Below are 22995 nucleotides of genomic sequence, written 5' to 3' on the forward strand. Positions count from 1 at the left end.
ACCTCAGCCACTGAGTAGCTGGAACCACAGGCACCCACCACCACGCCCAGCTAAGTTTTTGTAGTAGAGATGAGGTTTTGCCGTATTGCCCAGGCTGGTCTCCTGAGCTCAGGCGATCCACCTGTCTCAGCTTCCCAAAGTGCTGGGATTACAGCTGTGAGCCACCATACTCACCCTGTGCGTACTTTTTCTGTGAAAGGATATGTTGGTTGCAAGTATCAGAAAACACAAGTTGGGCTGGCTTTAGCTGTATGACATGTACTGGACCCTCTGACTTAAAAGGCCACAGCAGGATTGGCTTAATTGAGCGGCCCAGGCTCCCCTACTCTGTTCGCCCCGTGTGTGCACTAGCATACTTTGTCATCAGGCTGGCTTCATTATGTTGGCAGAATGGCTTGTGGCTCAAGTCTTAGGGCCACTCAGTGAAGCTTAGAAGAGCCTAAAAATGACTTCTGTCATCTCTTGGCCATAAGGGGTCACTTGCTTACCCACAACCATTAATAGGGGTACATAGGGTTATGCAGATGAGTTGAGGGCTAAGCCACAACCCCTTAAGCAAATGTGGAGGGAGTTTCTCTCAGAACATGGTTGCTATCTAAACGAAAACTTGGAGTGCTTTTAGGAAAGGGAGGACAAGAATTGGATGCCAGGCAGGCAACAAACAGTGGTTATTAAGATTCTCCCCCTGGGCTGGGCGCGGTGGCTCACACCTGTAATCCCAGCACTTTGGGAGGCCAAGGTGGTCAGATCACCTGAGGTCGGGGGTTCAGGACCAGCCTGACCCATATGGAGATACCCCGTCTCTACTAAAAATACAAAATTAGCCGGGCATGGTGGCTCATGCCTGTAATCCCAGCTACTTGGGAGGCTGAGGCAGAAGAAACGCTTGAACCCGAGAGGCAGAGATTGTGGTGAGCCGAGATCGTGCCATTGCACTCCAGCCTGGGTGACGAGCGAAACTCCATCACAAAAAAAAAAAAAAAAAAAAATTCTCCCCCTGGTTTCTGGTCCTTTGTTTTGTGTGCTAGGTGAAGATTAGGTAAATATGTAAGTAACTAGGAGGTATGCTTACTTTTGGATAACACTTCCTTAGGGAATACGATTGGAAAGTGTTTTGACTGTCCCTTAGATTGTTACATTCCTGAAGAAACATTAGGTTGTCTTTACTGGTTGGAGTGCCATGGCTCATACCTGTAGTCCCAGCACTTGAGGCTGAGGGGAGAGGATCTCTTGAGGCTAGGAGTTTGAGATCAGCCTGGGCAACATAGTAAGACCCTGCCTCTATCCTTTCCCCCAAAAAAGAATAAAATACTTTTCCGTGTGGTGGACTGACTAGTGCAAATCTAATTCTTAGGTTGAAATCTTATGTAGTCAGTAGTATTTCTTCAGAAGTGTTGTTTTGGTGTAGCATTGTGCTCTTATGGTTTGTAGATTGTCTGTGATTGAGAGAGGGCTTCTGAGGAAGAGATAGGTCATAGAAGGAACTCTGTCACTGAACTTTGGACACAAGGCCCTTTGGACTTATAGTTCCTTGTTATAAATTTGCAATACCTGCTCTAATTCACATGAAGTTTTGTGTATATCAAAAAGCTATAAGTAGTGTAATCTGATAAATTTTATTCAGTCATGTAAGAAAGTTATGCATTTGGTCTTCAGAATCAATATAATTATTTGCCCTCTGCCCCCAGCCCATTGTGGTGGGAGTATTTGTCTTCTAAAATCTGTTGGATTCAGTTTCACATGCATATATAAAAACACTTAAAAAATAAAAGGAAATACGGGATACCTACTATGACTGGTGTGTGAATCAGTTCGTTTTCTTTTCTTTTGAGATGGAGTCTTGCTCTGTCACCCAGCCTGGAGTGCTGTGGTGCAGTCTTGGCTCACTGCAACCTCTGCCTCACAGGCTCAAGTGATTCTTTTGCCTCAGCCTCCCAGCTAGCTGGGATTACAGGTGCCTGCCACTATGCGTGGCTAATTTTTATGTTTGAGTAGAGATGAGGTTTCACCATGTTGGCCATGCTGATCTCGAACTCCTGGCCTCAAGTGATGCGCCCACCTCAACCTCCCACAAGTGCTGGGGTTATGTGTATGAACCACCGAGCCACATCTGCCCAGTTCCTTTTTTGAATAAGGAAATGAATGTGTTGTGGTTAAAGGTTAGGTTGACATTTCAGTGCCCTTGGAGTTTGCCTAACCTTCAAGTATGTGGCTCTTTTCCACAGTGACTTTGGTTTCGGTAAAATAATGTTGGACACAAGACTGGCCACGGTTTCTGTGCTCTGTTTTTCTGGAATAGGTACCCGAAAGCCCACGCTTCTAGAACTGGGGCGTGCTCAGAGCAGTGTTTGGCTGAGAGCCGTCAAGAGGCCGTGTGTGTGTGTGTGTGTGTGTGTGTGTGTGTGTGTCAGATTATCCACTGGACAGTAGTTTGTCTTGGGATTACGTTAAAATGTAGTCATGCCTAACATTATCCAGTAAGCATGCAGGTCTCCTAATTAGCCCAAGGTATGAGAAAGATTTATTTTCAATCAGGTAACTATTTAAAAAGAACTCTATTTTAAATACTTCACGATGTACATGGGACTTTATATTTTGGGAGATAACTGAGGTTGGATTTGAGTGGTAAGGCAATTGGACTTGGTTTTCAGAATATAGTGTTAATAGTAGAAAACTACATTATGGCCGGGCACGGTGGCTCAAGCCTGTAATCCCAGCACTTTGGGAGGCCGAGACGGGAGGATCACAAGGTCAGAAGATCAAGATCATCCTGGCTAACACGATGAAGCCCTGTCTCTACTAAAAAATTACAAAAATCTAGCTGGGCGAGGTGGCGGGTGCCTGTAGTCCCAGCTACTCGGGAAAATGGCGTAAATCCGGGAGGCGGAGCTTGCAGTGAGCTGAGATCCGGCCACTGCACTCCAGCCTGGGCGACAGAGCCAGACTCTGTCTCAAAAAAAAAAAAAAAAACCACATTATGCCCCGGTGGTGCAAAAACATACCTAAAACCTTAAATGATGTATCTGCTTTTCTCTTCTAGGACCTTCTAGTCTGCAAGGGTAATGTTTGCAAAATGCATGACTTTTAGTGTACTCACAGTCAGTTCTCATGTTGAGACTTGGTCATCTCAGAATTTTTGAGGTGAAATAATTGTCAGTTGCATAATTTTTTTAAAGAGGTTCACAACTTGTTACATAACTGTCTTATATCTAAGCCAGGCTACTAGTGATTATTGAGTTTTCCCAGTGTTCAAATCTGTGATGAAACCATTAGTCCCTTGCCGATCTGACTGTTGGACTTCTTGTGTTGTGTCTTCAATCAAAACAAACCAAAACTTGGCCAAGCTCTTCCCAGGATAGTTTTTTTTTTTTTTTTTAAACCACGTCACGTGGCCCCCTCCCTTTGGCCCTTGAGTTTTATATCAAGTTTAGCTTCTCTTTTTTTGCTGTCTGGTTTGGCAGGTGTATGTTTACATGCCTACTTCATTTTTCTTTCTTCCTTTTTTTTTTTTTTGAGAGAGAGTTATTCTTTCACCCAGGCTGGAGTGAAGTGGCACACTCTTGGCTCACTGCAACCTCCGCCTCCCGGGTTCAAGTGATTCTCCTGCCTCAGCCTCCAGAGTAGCTGGGATTACAGGTGCCTGCCACCACACCCAGCTACTTTTTGTATTTTTAGTAGAGATGGGGTTTTGCCATGTTGGCCAGGCTGGTCTTGAACTCCTGACTTCTGGTGATCCACCTGCCTTGGCCTCCCAAAGTGCTAGGATTTACAGGCATGAGCCACCATGCCAGGTCATCTGTCTTTGCACTCTCCAAGCCTGCTTCAGGCTTGTTTCTTGTATCCTTTTTACTATGCTTCAGACTTTTTTCCTGTTTCTCCAGGTCTGGGCTTACCTCCATTTGGCTTTTGAAGAATAAAATTTCCTTGTTCTCTTCAGAAACAGAAACTTCTTCATTTATAAGCTTGATTAAAAGCAATTCTAGGTAGGATAGGTTTAAAAACCTGGTTGCTTCTAGGTTAACACATTTTACATTTATCCTTCATGTGGTCTGATAAGTTTTAGTTGCTCAGTGACTTGGTTTCTCTTAATGCCTCCAACTCTTTCAGAATCATTTAAGTTTTAGGTACAGCATTACAAAGTCGTCTTTAGGTTTGTCCACCCATTTAGGGTTGGCTCATCTAAATCTTTTCCTAAAGAGATGGGAAAGTGGTGATTGTCTCTAATGCTATTTATATTCAAAGTGGTGGAGTCCTTGCTTTGTTTATGAAGAAGTTTATGAGAAATCAAGATTATTGATTCACATTATACCAGTAGTGAGACAATGGAGAAGTTACTTCACTCTTGAGCTGCTTTTTATGTTTGTAAAATTAGGATAAACCACCTTCTCAAAGTTGTGATGGAGAAGATATGAATGCACTCTATAGCATATCAGGTTTCCAAATTGATGTTGAATTCTAGTCCTGGTCCTTTTTATTTTGAAGTCTTTTTTCTTTTTAACATTCCAGGTCCTACTTTCATTATTTTTTTAAGAGAAAAGATCTGTGGACAACATCCTTGTTTTTCTTTCTTCAGCAATAAAGACTGTCATCTGCCAAAGAGTCGGCCTTATTATAAAGTTCTGGTTGTTCTGCTGCCCTCTTGACATTTTCTTTAATAGTGCAAATTCAGCTTGGGATCCTCTGTGATGTCTGGATGATTTTTTTTTTTTTCTGGAACACAGCTGTACATTGTTTGACTGTTGCCCATCCTTTCAGAGTCTACTGTAGACGTAGCAGGCAAGAAATTAAAGCCGCCGGGAGCAGTGGCTCATGCCTGTAATCCCAGCACTTTGGGAGGCCGAGGTGGGCGGATCATGAGGTCAGGAGTTCAAGACCAGCCTGACCAACATGGTGAAGCCCAGTCTCTACTAAAAATACAAAAATTAGCCAGGTGTGGAGGCGTGCGCCTGTAATCCCAGCTGTTCAGGAGGCTGAGGCAGGACAACCCGGGAGGCGGAGGTTGCAGTGAGCCAAGATCGAGCCACTGCACTACAGCCTGGGCGACAGACTCCATCTCAAAAAATAAAATAAAATAAAATGAAATAATCAAAGCCGGGAAAAGTAATAGAGAAATGTACACAGTGTTGTTGCTTTTACAAAAAGTTCAAGGATAAAGTAAAGATGTTGGTTAATGCTGTTAAAGACATACTGGTGATTTTCTGGTGGCACAGCAGCTCAATTAAAAATAAATTGCAGTGACTTAAATTTTCAAATATTTTTTTCAACTAGATGAAACCACTAAAAGGTAGGGATCATTTTACCAAAACCCAGGTGGAGTATACACAAAGAATCAAGTCTGGGAGATCTATTGGGAATGGTTGAGTTACAGGAAGCTGTTGGGAACTGGAAGGAGAATGAGAACATACCCAGGGAAATAAATAAAGCTTTTTGTTTCCACCATGCTATTTGGTTTTAGTGTTGAGCCGTCAGTCAGAATTAATTTTTCCTTCTGAAACGTTTGTCGCTGTCTTCAGCTTGTTCCTGAATCTTGGTGCTGAATCTGTCAGTAGGAGTGCATCTCCACAATGACGTGGTAAATGCAGATGAGCGTGGCCCGAGGCATGTGCAATACTTAGACCTATCTGTTGAATGATGTGATGCAAGTTATTTTAGGTAGTTCCATTACAGATAACTAATCTGTTTCTGTTAAAAAATTTTTTTTAACAAGACAAGCTCCAGGACCGTGTTAAGTAAACACTGAATTTAGACCATTAATATTAAATGTTATATATCACATTGTCATTATGACTGAAATCATTTCAGTTTATATTACCAATACAGAGGCCACATCATGGTATTCACTTTGGTTAGCTTGTAAAATGGTTTTCTTTAGGAGGGAATACAGTTTGACTCTAATGATAATGATACATATTTTCTTTTTCTTTATTTCTAACAGAAAGCGTGGATACCCATCAACGAAGTTTTGATATTGGAATTCAGATTGGCTATCAGCGACGCAATAAGGATGTGTTGGCTTGGGTTAAAAAACGCAGAAGAACTATTCGTAGAGAAGATTTGATCAGCTTCCTGTGTGGAAAAGTTCCTCCACCACGAAACTCTAGAGCTCCCCCAAGACTGACTGTAGTGTCCCCTAACCGAGCTACTTCAACGGAAACTAGCTCATCTGTAGAGACTGATTTGCAACCCTTCCGGGAAGCCATAGCTCTGCATGGTAAAGCCGTTTAAACATATTTCTTTGGAAAAATGGTTAAGAGGGTGCCTGTGGACCCATTTTTCACTTTTAGGTTTAGGTCCAGATATGCTGTTTTTTGTCTATTACAGTAAACAGCTTGCTCTAGAAATGTTTAATAGAATGTAAGCTAAGAACTTATATGGGCGATTTCTGTCAGCTAACCCATCCTAGAAAATGTTTTTAGAAAGTTAGTTTGAGCTTATTGGTGTTAAAATGACATCTCTTTCTGCAGCGTTGATTAGAATTTATCGCTTTACACTTATGTGTTGTACATGTTTTTCTCCTCTTCTGAAGTCAGAGAGGAAGTTCTTGTGTCTTAAGAATTCTGTTATATTTCTAATGGTCCATGACAGGCAAGTAAGGTGGGAGATTGTTGGGTTAGTTCTCATGGGACCTGGGACCTCCCTTGAAACCTTTCTTACTTGGTCTGCTATAGATGGTGGGAGAGGATGGGTGTAAGACTTGACCTTCTGCCTATTGTCCCTCAGGTTCCTTGCGCTTTAAGAGGCGGGCCCAGCAGAGTGCAGCCAGTGGACAGGTGGATCGCTGTCTCCCCAGACCAGACCTGTCATAAGAAGGCACTCTTGGCTAGGGGTTTTAGTATTGCTGGAGAAACCTAGGGAATATAGTCAGTGATAAGTCTGTTGTTGCTTGTTGCTCTCTAATACAGACTTCCAAATAGAGCTGGGAGAGTTAACCTGTGTGACAGCATTTAATACTGCTTAAGGAAAGAAAGCAACAGAATAATAGGACTTGGTTGAAACCATGGTGAAAACATGGATCACGCAGATGGCTAAGCAGGTAGAAGTAATTAGGTCATGAATTCTTTTTTTTTTTGGAGATGGAGTTTCGCTCTTGTGGCCCAGGCTGGAGTGCAGTGGTGTGATATTGGCTCACCACACCCTCCGCCTCCGGGTTCAAGCAATTCTCCTGCCTCAGGCTCCTGAGTAGTTGGGATTACAGGCATGCACCACCACGCCTGGCTAATTTTTTAGAGACAGTGTTTCACCATGTTGGTCAGGCTGGTCTCGAACTCCCAACCTCAGGTGATCCACCCACCTCGGCCTCCCAAAATGCTGGGATTACAGGCGTGAGCCACTGCGCCTGGCCGTGAGTCTTGTTGACAGTTAACATTTTTGGGCCATAGTACAGGTCATCTAAAACAAAGTAACCTGGTAAGGTACTAAGAAATAGTGGGATATAAAAAAACTTTATTGAAGTTGAATCATTGAAACTTTAATACCTGTAGAGATTTTGTTCTCTCCTGCAAACTGTAGTTGTTTCCTGAAACCCCAATGTTGTTTTTTCCGTGATAGTGTTTAGGACAATTAAAAACAAAAACATGAGAAAGTTCAGGTTATATGGATGCAGTACTTAAGACTGCACACTGTTCCTGATAGAGTGGAGTAGTTAGGCTGTCAGAACTTTGGAAGCTCGGGCAAAAATGGGATTGATCTGTTTATACTGAATTAGAAGTTTCACATCTTTCCCCCTAAAGTTTGGGAAAACAGCTAACTAGAGGTGTACTTAGGTTGTTAGATTAATTTTAGTGCATGGTAATATTTGATGCAGTTGTCTCTTAAGTATTGTGTTTTTCTTCCTTTATTAAGAGGGTTGTGGCTCATTCCATGCTTCTCTTAAGGTATCTTTTACTCTATTGTACTGTTATATTTTAGAAGAGAGTTTTAAGAAACATAAAAACCACGCTTGTTATCTTAACATAGCAGTAGTGTACATAGTAGTAAAAAGGGCAAGCCAGCCCCCTCTGCCCTCAAAAAACTGTATCCTCCAACTCCCATGTATTTTCTTATATTGCAAGTGTTCCATCTGTGATTTATTGTTTTCCTGAACTTTGGGAGTTTTAAGTAAGGATACAGTTGAAGGGACTGTTTATAATTTTCACATGTTTTAAGTTGTGAGGATTTAAAACTTAAATACAAAGTTTTGTGTAGGAAAAAATGATCTTTACCTCCAATAAATTTCTTATGTAGCACTAATGCAGTACAGATTGGAGACTGAATGCATTCTTACTCTTAGGGTTCATACCTTTAATTCATGGGTTAAAACAGTGTTGTGGTGAAGTAATAGGGCCCCTTGAAAGGCTCTACAGAAACATAAATTATACTGAGTTGTGTTTTACTGGTTTGTGAGAACATCAGTGTATTAAGGAGAATGGTAGTTTAATTTGAATATTTAAAGTAATTTGAATGGTTCTAGTACTAGGGCCATTGTTAACTACTAATGCTGATTAGTGACTTTAACTGGGTGTCCTTATCTGATTTGTCTGAAGTGAACACTGTTAAGGTGCTCTTTTAAGATGTACTTGGAAAGACCATAGTTAGGGTAAATACAATGCCAGAATTTAGTCTTGCATATTGTTTGCTTAGCCAAATTCATGAAGTATAATTTAGGCCAAATTGAAGTTTTTGGAGTTTTGCATTGAGGGTGGGACTAAATTCATTTGTTTGGAGAGCAAAAGGATATGGGAAAAGAATTGGTATATTGAGGCAGGCTTGAGTTTATAATAAAAGCAAACTCAACGTTCCTCTTCATGTCCTACGTATTTAAGAGAGGACAGTTTTCCCTCAGTTTTTTTCCCCTTCCTTACCCCTATCCCCATGAAATACAGCCCAACCAAACAAATATGTTCTTAATTTAAAGGAATATGGCAGACTTGATGCCTGCTGAATATTTCATGTAGATAGAGTGTGACAATGAATGAGACCCCAAGTCATTACGCTTGTAAGCCTCGGAACCCAGTTTAGTGGGAGAGACTAATGTAAACAGCTTTAATCAAAAGTGTATCAATTGGCCAGGTGCTGTGGCTCACACCTATAATGTCTGCACTTTGGGAGGCCAAGGTGGGTGGATCACTTGAGGTCAGGAGTTTGAGACCACCCTGGCTAACATGATGAAACCTTCTCTCTATTTAAAGAAAAAAAGGTATATCAATTTATGGTTATCAAACAGGTTTTTTTTTTTTTTTGGAGATTGAATCTTGCTCTATAACCCAGGCTGAAGTGCAGTGGCTTAATCTCGGCTTACTGCGACTTCCGCCTCCTGGGTTCAAGTGATTCTCATGCCTCAGTCTCCCGAGTAGCTGGGATTACAGGCGCCTGTCACCATGCCCAGCTAATTTTTGTATTTGTAGTAGAGACGGGGGTTTCACCATGTTGGCCAGGCTGGTCTTGAACTCCTGACCTCAGGTGATCTGCCTCAGCCTCACTGCTAGCCCCTAAGTGCTAGGATTGCAGGTGTGAGCCACTGCCCGGCCCTCAAATAGTTTTTATCAAAGCTACTTCAATTAGTGGCTAGCAAGGCTTAAAGACTAATTCAGTGCTTTATTTTGACACTTGTCTGCAACATGTTGCTTTTTTTCCTGTGTCCTATGGGACCTAGTCATTTGTATGTTAGACTCACAGAGGAATTAAAGAGATAAACATGCATGTGCTAAATAGATTTCTGTCTTGCTTTGTTATCCTGTCTTAAAATAACATTGTTATAAATTTCCCAAGAGTTGAATTAATACTAATAACTGGTAACTCGTTTTTATGTAAACAGCATACTTGAGACCAGAAATCTGGACTGCTTTATGGATCTCTGCCTGCCATTCTCATTGGTCCTCTGTTCATCCCTTCTCTTCTAGAGCTTCTCCTTACCTTGGCTTCTCTTCTGCCACATTGGCCTGCCTGACCTGTCCTCAGGCCCCATCACTGCCCTAGATTACGTTCCCCACCTCTTCACTTCCACATCTGGGCCTCTCGTTTAGATCTTCTCTCCTGACTGCCAGACGGCATGTCCCACTGTCCTCCGGTGTACATCTCCAAAGTGTCCCACGGGCATTTGTCTCAGATGAAGTTTCAGGTTGGACTCATTCTTCTGCCCCAACAGCAGAATGACTCATTGAGCCATTCAGCACATTCTCTATATGGCAGATTCCGTGCTGTCTCTGGAAATACATAAATATACAGCAATTCCTTTTTCTGTTGAGGGAAACATAGATTTGGATAATTTCTATTCAGGTCATGAATGTGGTATGTGGAAGATATTCTGAGAGCAGAAAGGGATGTTTCACAGCACAGCCAGCTGTGTGGTGCTCATGGCAGGCCCTCTGGAGGAGGTGAGCCTGGGCTCTTGGGCTAACGTTTCAGCTCTCACTTCCTTCTGAGCTGTTGTCGCCAGTCCATCTTTCATGAGACCATTGGAGTGATCTTTCTGGTCTTGTCACTTCATGGTTTAAAGTTTCCCCGGGGCCTACACAGTGAAGTCCAAATTCAGCATGGTGTATTACAAGACCCTTATGATCCAGTGTTAACCATGGGTTAGGTATCCTATCCATACTGTTTATCTCTTGAATACCTCTGTGCTCTTTGACAAGTCCAGCCCCTACGTGTTCATACCTCACTTCTGTGACACAGCCTTTCTTCAGGTCTCCCAATCTCTGTAGCCTCCCTGAACTATGCATTTGCTCTGCTGCTTGATTTGTTTCTGTGACTGTCCCATTCCCCTCGGCACACATTATAGTATGGACCTTGTCTTGGTCCTTCTTTTTTTTTTTTTTTGGCTTTAACAGAACATAGCAAAGAACTTGACATAGATGTATTCTGAGCTTACCACTGGAGTTACCACAGAGGTCTGCTAAGTGAATACAACACAGTGGGGACCCAGAACCTCCAGAAAGGGTTGAGAATGACAGTCCCCAGATAGCTACAATCAGGGAATAATGTAACCTGTTTGCCTAGGGTGCTACATGGTAATCTTGAATTAGAACAACTGAGACTTCCATGGGACCTTAGGGTGATAACCATTAAACCTACTCTTTCAGTGTTTGTTTACTTTGTAAAAGCATCACGCTAAGGAGGTTGTCATTTAATCCTCATACCTACCCTGGGTTATTAACACTGTTGATGAAGAAAGGTTTACTTGGCTAAGATAATGGAGCAGTTTAGTAAGTGGTAGAATAGATACTCCAGTCTTGTCTCCAAAATGCATATTTTTTTTAATTTAAAAAATTTTTAGTTTTCAATATATTTCTTATTTTTGACTTTTTATTTTCTGTGGAGTTGGAGTTTCATCATATTGTCCAGTCTGGTCTTGATCTCTTGGATGCAGGCCGTCCCCCAACCTCGACCTCCCAAAGTGTTGGGAATACTGGCATGAGTCACGGTGCCTGGCCTCAAAATGCACACCCTTAACTACTATACCCTTACGTTTTTAGATGTGGGATTTTTGTCTACCACATCGTCCCCACTAAGACCTAGGGCTTAGGTGTTGAGGTGGGAAAGATCTTTAGGCTTTTCCTCTCAAAATTAATCAGAAACGATGTGAATTTTATGTCTCTTTCTGTGGTTTTCCCTATAAGCAAATCTGGATTAGTAGACTTAAAGGTGAATGAACAACTGTATCCCTGGTTCACTGGTTAGGAAGAGTACGTAGTCTTTGTGTATAGGCTATTTTCCTTGGTAACCTTGGGCAACATGCTCCACCTCTCCAAGCCAGTCTCCTTTGTGAAAGGTGCTATAAGATAATACATTAAATGAGAATCCAGGCAGGTTACCTACCCTACCATGACACTGGAAGTATTCTTTGCCTTGAGGAAAGGAGAATTCTGGTTTGTTTCGGGTCCTGTGGGTACCCTCTTTCCCCTGGGCAATTTTACTATAAAAATAGACCAAGGATCTCAAGGCCCAGTGGCTTTTGCCTTCTGGGATACTTTTTTGCCTCCCTGTTTAGTAAGGGTCATGTTTTAAATTGCAGGTAACACGCTGGAGGGGGTCAAATCATTTAGAACTTTGACTTCTTAAATATTACTTGCTAAGATCTTGAGCTTGTCTGATGTTGCGACAGACTAGTGAAGTTGGTTACATTGTCTTTCTCCTCACTGGAGGGAGAGGTTTTGAGTTGCCTTGTCCAACCCATTGCTATCTCTGGAAAAGAGTGGATTGAAATCTGGTCTCCATTCTGAGCTGTCATCATGGGGGTTAGGTGAAAAGGGTCCCGAGTAAGAAGATGGCATGGGTCCTAGGGTGGGGAGCCAGATGCCAAGTCGGACTTGACTCAGTAGCTTTATGCAAAGCCCCACTCTCACTTGTAGCATTTCATAGGTGGTCTCTGCAAGTTGCTGACCCTGATTCATACTGTTCCATAAAAACCAGACACTTGGTTTTAGTTCCCAAACTGATTTTGATGACATTCTTGACTGCAGGGCTTGGAGGTAACCCCACTGGGCCTGAGTTGTCCCTCTGTAAAGTTACACATCATTTCAGACTCAAAGGCCTCTGTCATGCAGGGTCTGGTGTCATAATAGGCACTGATGGGAACCATTACTATCATTGGCTTTTGGCTTTACTCTTCCCAGTTGTAAGTTCCTTTCCTGTTTAAGAGTTTTAAAGACAGGGGGACTTAGGCAAGCCCAGGCAGTCCAGCCTTTAATATAAAAATTTCAAAACAGGAAAAAAATTTTGTAAATTGTTTTTTTTAAGTGTGCTTTGTGAGTTACAAGACAGCAGCAGCTCCTCAGTGTTGATTGCCGAGGCCTTTTGGTTTGAAAACTCTGCTTTCTTTGTGGATTTGGTGTTAGGAGTTTTTACTGTTATTCTGCAACCTTTACTATTGTCCTTTATTTACTGAATACAGTGAATACCAAGCACTCTGTTTATTAGAGGCTAAGAGTAGGGGCAGGTGATTAAAGAAACAAAAATGCTAATCTCCTGAAGGAGTTTCTGGCCTAATAGATTATAGTAGACAGTGTGAAGTATCTAAACCCAGGGAATCAGATTGAGGAACAGTGTCATCTCCTTGAGAATTAATAGGCTGCATTTCTGGGTTCCTCCCCCCCTTTTTTTTTTATCCAGCAGAGTCTTTCTGTGGACTGCATGGAACTTCTTACTCTCTTAATTCATGAAGTTGCTTGATAATATTCTTAGATTTGGAGAAACTACGTGTAGGGCTCTATGAAAAAATCATTCGAAATCAGGTTTAGGGGTATAAGGTTGGATAGGATGTTTTATAAAGAAGAATATAAGGCAGATAACTAATTTGTCACATTCAAAGTATAAAACTGCTACCTTTTCCCTAGAAAAGGAAAGCTCATTTTAGGCAGCCTAAACCAATAAGATTTTCTTTCTCCTCCAAGTGCAGATTTTTGTACCCTTTGTTTGTCAAAACATTCTTTGGCCCTACACAACATGCCAGAGTGATAAGGAAGTTACCACATTTTTTCAAGAACAAATCACTCCTGATAAAATTTCTTAGACAATTGATCATTTTAAGAATAAATTTGTGTTTGGCTGTGTCTTGCCCCTTTTGTGTCACTCTTCTACCTCTTCCATCACTATAGCTAAATATATAGAAGTATGTCTTGACAGCAGCACGAATGTTTCAGTTAAGTATTTTAAAACTGATGGATGGTATGGCCGGGCGCAGTGGCTCACGCCTGTAATCCCAGCACTTTAGGAGACCGAAGTGGGTGGATCACCTGAGGTCAGGAGTTCAAGACCAACCTGACCAACATGGAGAAACCCCGTCTCTACTAAAAATACAAAAATTAGCCAGGCGTGGTGGCACATGCCTGTAATCCCAGCTATTCAGCAGGCTGAGGCAGGAGAATTGCCTGAACCTGGGAGGCAGAGGTTGCAGTGAGCCAAGATCGCGCCATTGCACTCCAGCCTGGGCAACAAGAGCAAAACTCAGTCTCAAAAAACAAAACAAAACAACCTGATGGCATAGTACGAAAGAAACATCTTGCAGTTTTCTGTTGCAGAGAATTAATTAGAACCAACCTGTTGGATTATACCATTCACCTTTCAGAATCCTTCCTCCTTTCTGGAAACCCACACGCCTCCCAGCAGTGTGTGGAACACAGTTGATTCTTAAGGAATGCTTGTTGAATGTTGCATCTTCTTGAAATAACAGAAATGTTGATAGCTGTTTAAAAGTAAAATGTGTCTAAAAAACATTTGGAAATTAGATGTAAGAGATTAATGCACCAAAGCAATCTCTTAATTACTTAAAATGAATTATTTCAAAGAATCTTCTTTAATTGAATTTTCTTTGAAGTCTGGAATTAATTATGCCCCTTTGTTCAAACCAGCCCCTGAAAAGAACAATTAAGGCAATTAAGATACCATTAAAATTTTCAATAAAAAGTTGGCATTTTCTGTGTATTAAGGTTAGATGTTAGCTGCTGAAGTTTGTGGAGGTAGGACATAAAGCTTCCAACATCAGTAGTGCAAAATTGTGTTGAACCCGCAGTAACATTTTGTTGAACATTTTTTTCATTGCAGTGGAAAGGGCCATGTAGCATGCCTCAAAGCCAGATTACTCAGCCTCGTGCTTGTTTAAGCAATTTTGATATTCATTCAAGTTTAATTTTCTCACTGATTTTATGATTAATTTCTTGAAAAATTTGAAAGTTTTCAGAAGTAAAAAATGAGTATCTTGTTATCCCACTATATAGAGATTAACTGCAGTTCAATGTTTGGTGCATTTTCTTCTTTTAGTCTTTTTTTCAATGTATAAATATTAAAATTATTTCATAGTTGAGATCATACTGCATATATGATACTGTATCTTGCTTTTTTCATTTAACGTCGTGAGCAATTTTCCCATGACATTAAAAACTGTTTTTGAAAAATGGAAAGCATTTGGGGCTGTCAGCATAATTGAAAATGTTTTCTTGGTGTGACACATGTATCTTTGTAATTGGTTTGATTTAGTGTGCTTTATTTCAATAAAAATTCAGTATTATAATTTACAGATTGGGGTGGGGAGTGGTATCTACTTCAAATTACCGAAATCTTCCTAGTAGAATTCCTTTTTAAATGTTTGAACTCCCCTGGTACATCTTAAACACAACATTGACACTGCAAGTGCTTGGATGTCCTGGCACCTCAGAACACAACTTTGTGCAAAAGGAGTGCTGTGCATCTGAATAGTGCAATTCATTGCCAATGCAAGAATGCCAGTTTCTTAGGGCCCCTGGTCAGGATATTACCCACTTTGTTTAAATTGTGATTTCAAATCCCATTTTCTATGGGAGATAACACTGGTGGAACAGATCTGCAGAGGGCCCTGCACCTGCGCTGGTGGATCAACGGTGTCTTCTCACCTCCCAGGGCTAGCTGCCTTAGCTTCCCTCATGTGGCTTAAGTGGCTGGGAAGCAAATAGACAGTGTAGATAAAGTCCTGGGCCACTGGCTGCTGGACTGAGGCAGTGAAATGACTGGACTGGCATTTGTTCTTTCTCTGCCTGTATGTGACCTCTAACTATGTGCCTGGAAACTGAATTACATGTAATTAATGCTGCAAACAGGATTTTCTTACTGCCTAAGCATGAACTTGGTGTGAAAATAATAGTTAATAATTTACCATGTAACTTGGATTCTTATAACCTGGACTGTAAATTTGTTTTAGCGCCAGTGGGAGTTTTCCTTTTCAAAGTGTGATGAAACCATCCTCATCTTTTCCACCCCTGGACTAATCATTTAAAATGGATACAGAAACTTTAAAACTGCTGAGTTTATCTTGTGTTAAGCAATTAAGACTTCTCTGTCTAATCATGCTACTTGTTCTGCTTTTGTCAATTGATACTCCCATAGCCCTTTTGAAAAAGTATGTTTTTGGTAGAAATTAAGTTGTATGCCCTCAGGACATACAACTTGGTTTTGTTTTGTTTTGTTTTTTAGTTCTGAAGCATGTTTAGATTTTTCTGTACTTGTATAGGTCTGATTATGTGGCTTAGCTAAGGTTTCCTAAAGCATCTTCTAGTAGCTGTCATTGGTTTGTAAAATAAAATTTGGGCTGTCAAAATGCACCTTTTTTGGTTGTTAATCTTAATTATTTTTGACCCTTGTCAAAAGTCTTTTTGGGGAAGATTAGGTAGGCAAACTTTGAAAATATTTTCACTGCTGTGAGAGTCAGTCATAGATCATATTGCACATTACAGTTATCAAGCTAAACACCCAGGTCATACACCCGGTAGAAAAAGTTGATTTCCCAGAAACTGCCGGAATTTTCAGATTGACCAAATTGATGTTGAACACATCTTCTTTTTCATGAAGAATGGCAATTGAAACAATAAGGAACATGTGCTTGAGATCCCTAGTCCACTTCTAGGTATACAGTGTTTTAAGCCTTCCATATGTGTTGTTAGGTATTAAAAATGCTGCCATGGGACTCCTATGTTAACAAGGGCATTGGGGTGGGGTTTGTTGAATTCTTCGAATTCTTTTTGTCATTTGAAATGACAAAGGGGATCTTGATTTTAATTATTGAAATAGCCCAGTTTATTGCTGAATGTGCCCATATTTTGCCATTATACCTTTTGGATTATGAAACAAGTATGAAAGGTTATCTTTCTGAAGAACATGGGCACCTTGTAATATGTTACAGGCTGAGACACTAGGATGGCATGGCTCTCCCTTCAAGTTTAGTCTTGCTGTAGAACTTTAAAAAAAGCCAACAATGGGGATAATTGAGTTTTAAACTTGATGGCAGTGATTTAAGTGAAGAGAACCACCTGAAGTTATTTCTTGGTGTTGGAGAGGTGAATAAGTATCAACAGCTGAGCCTTGGATTTCAGTGGATTTCAACACGAAGGGGTAGGACTTTGAGGTATTATTCTTTTTCAGAATTCAATGAATGTTATGTGCCAGGCACTGTGTTAAGGTCATTAGATGGAGATGAAAAGATATTTTCTATAGGAAGAGGTGGTTGGTTGCACCATACTATAGAAAAATAGCTCAAGACGTTTTTTGTGGTTTGTTTTGTTTTTTAAAAATGAGCTTGTGCTGGTTGGGGAAGAGGAATTGAAGTTCCTTTTTGACGGTGTTGAGTTTGAGATGTCCAGTAGACAGTTAGAAATCTGGGAAGGCCCTTGAGCTCATTAGTCCAGTTTTGGGAAACGTGTGGGTAAGGTAGGGGTTGAGAATATCACCCCGGGTGACACCAGCCTTTCGGGAACAGAAGGGAACCCCCCCACCAAGGCGACTGAGGAGGGAGCGGAGAGTTTCAGTTTCAAGGAGGAGGAAAGAGGAGCCAGTAGGAGAACCAGGAAAGGAGCCCCAGAACAGGGTGCTGGGGAACAGATGGGCTCACTCAGGGAGTGACAGACATTTGCACATGTTGAAAGAGATAGTTGCAGGCCTCACTATTTCAGAGAACTGCAGATTGCATGATGTTGGCAGTGGGGATTTGGTCTAAGGGTGAAGTGAAGAGGGCAGGAAGGGAAGGGAGAGAAACTGTTCAAAGAGATGAGGCCTAAGAGGCAGGCTGACCCTAGGACCAACCTGCAGCCACCTTTTTTTGCTAAAATACTCTAGGCTTGGAAGAGGATCAGAATAACTGAACAGGAATATAGATTACATTTGAGTGGGAGTCCCAGCTCTTGTTTACTACCTGTTGACCTTGGATGAATTACTTTTAAACTTGGATTTTCATCTGCAGAATGGAAGATATTATAGGTATCACAGGAAGTAATTGACATAGTACCTGATGCAGGAAGTACTCTCACGTTAATGCTTTTATTTTTTAATAGGTGCTAGCCTTGGAAAGGTTGAGCGGCTAGAGAGGGACAGTTTGATTTTCTCTGACCACCAGCGGGAAGGGAGGATGCGTCTTCTGCAGGGAGAGCAGCCAGGGGATTGGTTGGATTAGTGCAGAATGGAATGGGGGAGCACCTAGAGTTCGGAGTTGAGAACCTCAGAAGGGAGGTGTGGCCCGGAGGACATTGTCAGCATGTGCGATGATAGTGGGAGGCCATGGTTTTGAGAACATTCACAGAATATTTGGAGAAAGACATCAAGCGGAATGATTTGATGTGATAGGAGGCAGAGACTCTCTTTTCAACTTAAAGTTCAAATTTAAACTATGTATTTATGGAATTCATGATTAGAAAGAATGGGCCTCTGTCATATGAAACCTCTAAGCTTACTTGAAAATCTAAGATATAAGTTCTATTATTCGAAAATTGATTATACTAAATTGTGTTATGAATTTAGTCAGGCAATAACAGATCCCTAGGTGAGGCGAGAATAGTGGAAGGGGAAATTCCTAAGGCAGATCACTGCCAATGACGGTAGGTTTTTAAAAATGCAACTGTGGTTCATGTTTCCTGGCCTGACTCGTACTTTCACAGGTTTATCCTGAACATTTAGGAGTGGAATGTAAGTTTGGCTCCTTAACTGTGTAAGAGTTTAAGGAAAGGAATGAGTATCTATGAGTGCTGTGTATATTCTGGATTCAGTAAAGTAACTTTCTTTTGCTTTTGAGGTAGAGTTTTGCTCTTGTCACCCAGGCTGGAGTGCAGTCTCGCTTCATTGCAATTCTCCCTCAACTTGGTTCAAGCGATTCTCTTCCTCAACTTCCAGAGTAGCTGGGATTACAGGCACCTGCCACCACACCCGGCTAATTTTTATATTAGTAGAGACGGGGTTTCACCATGTTGGTCAGGCTGGTCATGAACTCCTGACCTCAAGTGATCTGCCCGCCTCGGCCTCCCAAAGTGTTGGGATTACAGGTGTGAGCCACCACACCCAGCCCTGGATTCAGTAACTCTTAATGTTGAAAACAAAGCAGCAGGATTCTTCACAACCTTTCCCCTCCCTCCTTCTCTGAAGGATTAGAGAGGATCATGATTGAGGCTGTCCTGAAGGATATCTATACCAAATACATTCCAGACCTTAGGTGATCACATAACCCGATTTGTCCAGGGCAGACTGACTTTGTACCTGGTGTCCCAGTAGAAATTTTAACAGTTACTCTTTTCGGGCTCAACAGTAATACTGTTTCAGATGATAAATTACGTGATCACCTTATCTAGAGGGGATGTTGGAACAAGCCCACCCAGGCCTGGAAGTAATTTCTGGCTCTCCTGAATGCTTCACACACATACACACTCATCAGAGGGGTCTGTTGGAATGGTAACTTTGGGTAACCAAAAATGTCTTGTCTTTAAAGCAAATGCTCCTGTCCTTATCTGTAAATTGTGTGCAGTACCTACCTCATAGATGGGAGAATTTCATGAGATATTTGTACACCTAGCATGGTAGTTGACACATAGTAACTTACAGTAATTGGTAGTTACCAATATTGTAGATATTGGTGTATTACCAATAAGATACATGTCAAGACCACATGATATGTTTTTCCAGAATAAAACTTAATTGCTTGCCAGTAATCCCTTATAAAGAAAATAGGCAGACATGCTTTGACATTGTGACAACATGGAAAGTAAGTGGGTTGCTTTCAAAAGGGTTAAATAATTGAGCAACTCTAAAACCTTTTTTCTTCTTCCTAGGTCTTAGTGGTGCAATGGCTAGTATAAGCGTGCGTTCGAGTACCCCAGGCTCTCCTACACATGTAAGCAGTGGATCGAATGCTAGTCGAAGGAGAAATGGACTCCATGATGTCGATTTGAACACTTTCATATCAGAAGAAATGGCACTCCACTTGGACAATGGTGGAACTAGAAAGCGTACCTCAGCCCAGTGTGGCGATGTCATTACAGACTCACCAACCCATAAACGCAACAGAATGATCTAAACTGCAAACATTTTCACACCCACCATGCTGCTTGAAGGCCACTTGATCCTCAACATATACTATAATTGCAAAGGAAACATGAGGCCATCTTCCCTTGTTCACTGTTTAAGACAAGTGAATTCAATAGTGGTTGCCATAAAAGGAAGTTCTAGGTATTTATAGTAGATGCCTCTTGTAATTATGGCTTTCTTAAAACTATAATCCTAGCAGAGGACATCAGATGCTGTGTAGTCGTTAGCAAGATCATCATAGGCAAACATATATCCGTTCCAAGGCTAAAAGTGACCTTAACTGTATTTATTCTCAAAGGGAAAGGAAATATCAGATGTTTATTTGGTTATAGAATGCTTTTTTTTCGGGGGGGAGGGGGTCCATTTCCTGCTGTGTTGAGTATTTTGCTTCAACAGTGTAGCCAGGTTCCTAAAATTGTCTGAAAACATGATTTGGCTTCCATTTTTGCAGCTGCACTGTACCGTGCACCTGGTTTCTATATAGTAACAGTGTGCAATTCTAATTATTGGACTGTGCCCTGTTTTTAGTTTTCAAAGCAGTTTCTAATTCTGGTGATTGTGTGATGTGAAGAGGTGCTATGATGGTCATGCAATTAATACTTAATATTGAATCAATGCACAGAGCTTTATTGGATTCACTTTGTGTGTGTTAGTGCTCTAAAGTAGCAATATTAATATTAAACTGCCCCCAGATTAACCCTGTAGGCCTAAAGTACTCAGTTTTAAGACAAACACTACTTCCCATGCGGGGTGCTTTCCTTATGGTAAATGTAAACATGTAGACTGCATTCGAGGTGACCTAAAGTAGACAGGTCATGAACTTTGAGAATGGGCTTCCTTTTTGGTTCAGTATTGGAGAGGGAGATGGATGGTGGGGTAGGTTTTCTAGTCTATCATTTTACATTTTTCACGGAGGCCCTGCTTAGTGCAGTTTCCATTGGAGTGGGTGGAAGATGATAAAGCTCTCTTTTATTTACTAATAATGTGATTGCAACTTAAAATAGCAAAACCCAACTCTCCCTGTTCCTCCAATCCCTCTCCTAAAAAGTTCAGTTTGGAATCTCATTCTGGAAAAGATGGAATCGCATGGAGATTCTCTAGCTGTTAGGTAGACCTAAATAAAAGTTCTCAATAGATTCCTCTTTTGAGTAAATATAAGACCTCTTGTAGCTACAATGTTTTAGAGCATGTTTCATCTTCATTTTTAATATCCTGAACTGAATGATAGTGTTTTTTTAGATGAAGAACTGATGTCAGCCTGCCAGGTACTGTAATTTATTCTATCATATTATTATATTATATATCAAGTAGGACAGTGAAAAATGTTTCCTTGCAAACTTATAGTCCAGTATCAGTTACTTCTATTTTTATCCTTAAAAGACCATTGCAAATCAGTGTAAGGGTTTTTCCAGTAATTACTCACAGCACTTTGTTAAAGTTTGCAATTTCTTCAGCCATTTAATAATATCTTTCTGTGAAGAAACTTTGCTAAGTTAACCATAAATATTCATTCATTGACTGGGTGGGATGTGAATGGAATGTTAGAAATGTGTGAATTGAAGTTCTTGTATTCATTATAGATGTAGCCCTTATTTAAAAAAGTGAATTCCATACTAAAACTAGTAATGAAAGTGAGATATTTCTAAATTTTTGCAAAAGTGGATCATTTTTTGTTGACTATAATAGCAGGAAGAATTATAGCAATCTGTCATTTTACCTGAAACAGACAAGCCTATGTGTTATGAAGACTTTCAAGCTTCCCTTTGGAATATACAAGACATGCATTTGGAGTTACCTTTGTTTTTCTGTCGTTGTAAATTTAGATTCTGGAATTGGGGTTTGGTGGTGCAACGTGTTGCTCACAAGTGGCCAGAGCTCCTGTTCCTAGAAGGATTTTGAGATGGAGGAACACATATTTAATTCCCCTTTATGCCTTGGTTCTCGTTCCTCTTTCCAAGTTGGATAACAATTTTTTGGTTGTTTTGTTTAAGTTGGTGCTCTGAAGCTTAATCTCAGTACCCTTTACTCTGAATTGTCAAATTTTGATAAAACGTGCCATTTTTCTTTGGTAAAAGAAAGCAGGTCTTAATGTCTGCCAGAACACAATTTATATGCCTTATTGGCTTCATTAAACTTTTACAAAACTTTAGCATTTGTTAACTTTTTTCCGTTGCATTTACTTTCAAATGCACCTAATGCATTTGTCACCCAGTTGCAACTTTTCCCTTCTCCGTCCCATTGCTGTCTCCTGTTCCCCCATGCACAGAATAAACATGAAGCTCACCAGTAGACGCGTAATGATTTCTCTCAGGAAAACTTACTTCTGACAGCTAGATTTTTGAAATGGTTTCCCTGTGCTAGTTTAGATGCAAAACAAATCACGGAAGATTGCATACCTCTGTGGTACTTTAAAAACAAGTTGACTTTTTCAGTTTCTTGAACAGTTAAGGGTGGATTTAAAAACGAAACAGTTTAGTTTGAGCAGAACCTCTCTTCGTCTTAAGCCAGACTCTGATTCTTTTAGACATCATAGCTCCTTAGTTCTGCTCATGTTGCCCTAACTTGGCTTGGGCAGGTTGAAGTTCATCCTTAGACTGCAGCGTTCTGAGCATGGCTGAAATATTATAATGTTTAATATTTTATACAACAAAATTAATGGAAAGCATTTGGCTGAATCTAAAGACCTGCAGTCAGATTCTTCAATGTGGTTTACCCAACTGGAGTAGTGATACACACCTTAATCATAAAATGAATAAAAACAACAAAACCATGGGGCTTGTCTGCAGTTTTGTTTTGATCATCACATCTGAATAACTTTTTGATGCAATCAGATGAAGTTTAGGCTTCTAAAAAAGAATTAGCTTTCTAAATGTTTTTTTCTAAGGGCTACTGGAACTCATTAAACTCGAATAATTGTGGCTTTGGGCCTGAAGATTTCCATTCAACAGTGAAAACTGGCTAACTTCCTTCATAGTGAGAGGGATGGCCAACATCCGACCCAGAGGGTTAGTCAACCTCAGAGGCCAGTGCAAGACGCCAAGAGATGATTTTGAAATGGGGCCATAATTTTAGAAAATTATGAACAGAATGATTAAGTTTTTGGCCTGGATACTACCTCTGGTGGTAACTATGTTAGCAGATTAATCTCATTGCATTTTACTTCATATAGTATGTTATAACCTGGCATTTCATTCCTTAGATTGATAACTG

At 40.7% G+C, this 22995-nt stretch overlaps 1 protein-coding gene across 1 annotated transcript in view; it reads left to right on the forward strand.

The window, feature by feature from the left end:
• The window catches only part of LOC105525700 (chromosome unknown open reading frame, human C16orf72), a 31956-nt gene extending 9401 nt beyond the window's left edge, over positions 1–22555 (forward strand). Inside the window, exons 5-6 of the mRNA XM_011961430.1 lie at positions 5936–6211; positions 19530–22555. Coding sequence (XP_011816820.1) covers positions 5936–6211; positions 19530–19774 — 521 coding nt within the window. The 3' untranslated portion in view covers positions 19775–22555. The remainder of the gene's footprint in view (positions 1–5935; positions 6212–19529) is intronic.
• The last annotated feature ends 440 nt before the right edge of the window (positions 22556–22995 follow it).

The sequence above is a fragment of the Colobus angolensis genome, unplaced genomic scaffold, assembly GCF_000951035.1.
Source record: "Colobus angolensis palliatus isolate OR3802 unplaced genomic scaffold, Cang.pa_1.0 Scaffold55, whole genome shotgun sequence".
Lineage (NCBI taxonomy): Eukaryota > Metazoa > Chordata > Mammalia > Primates > Cercopithecidae > Colobus > Colobus angolensis.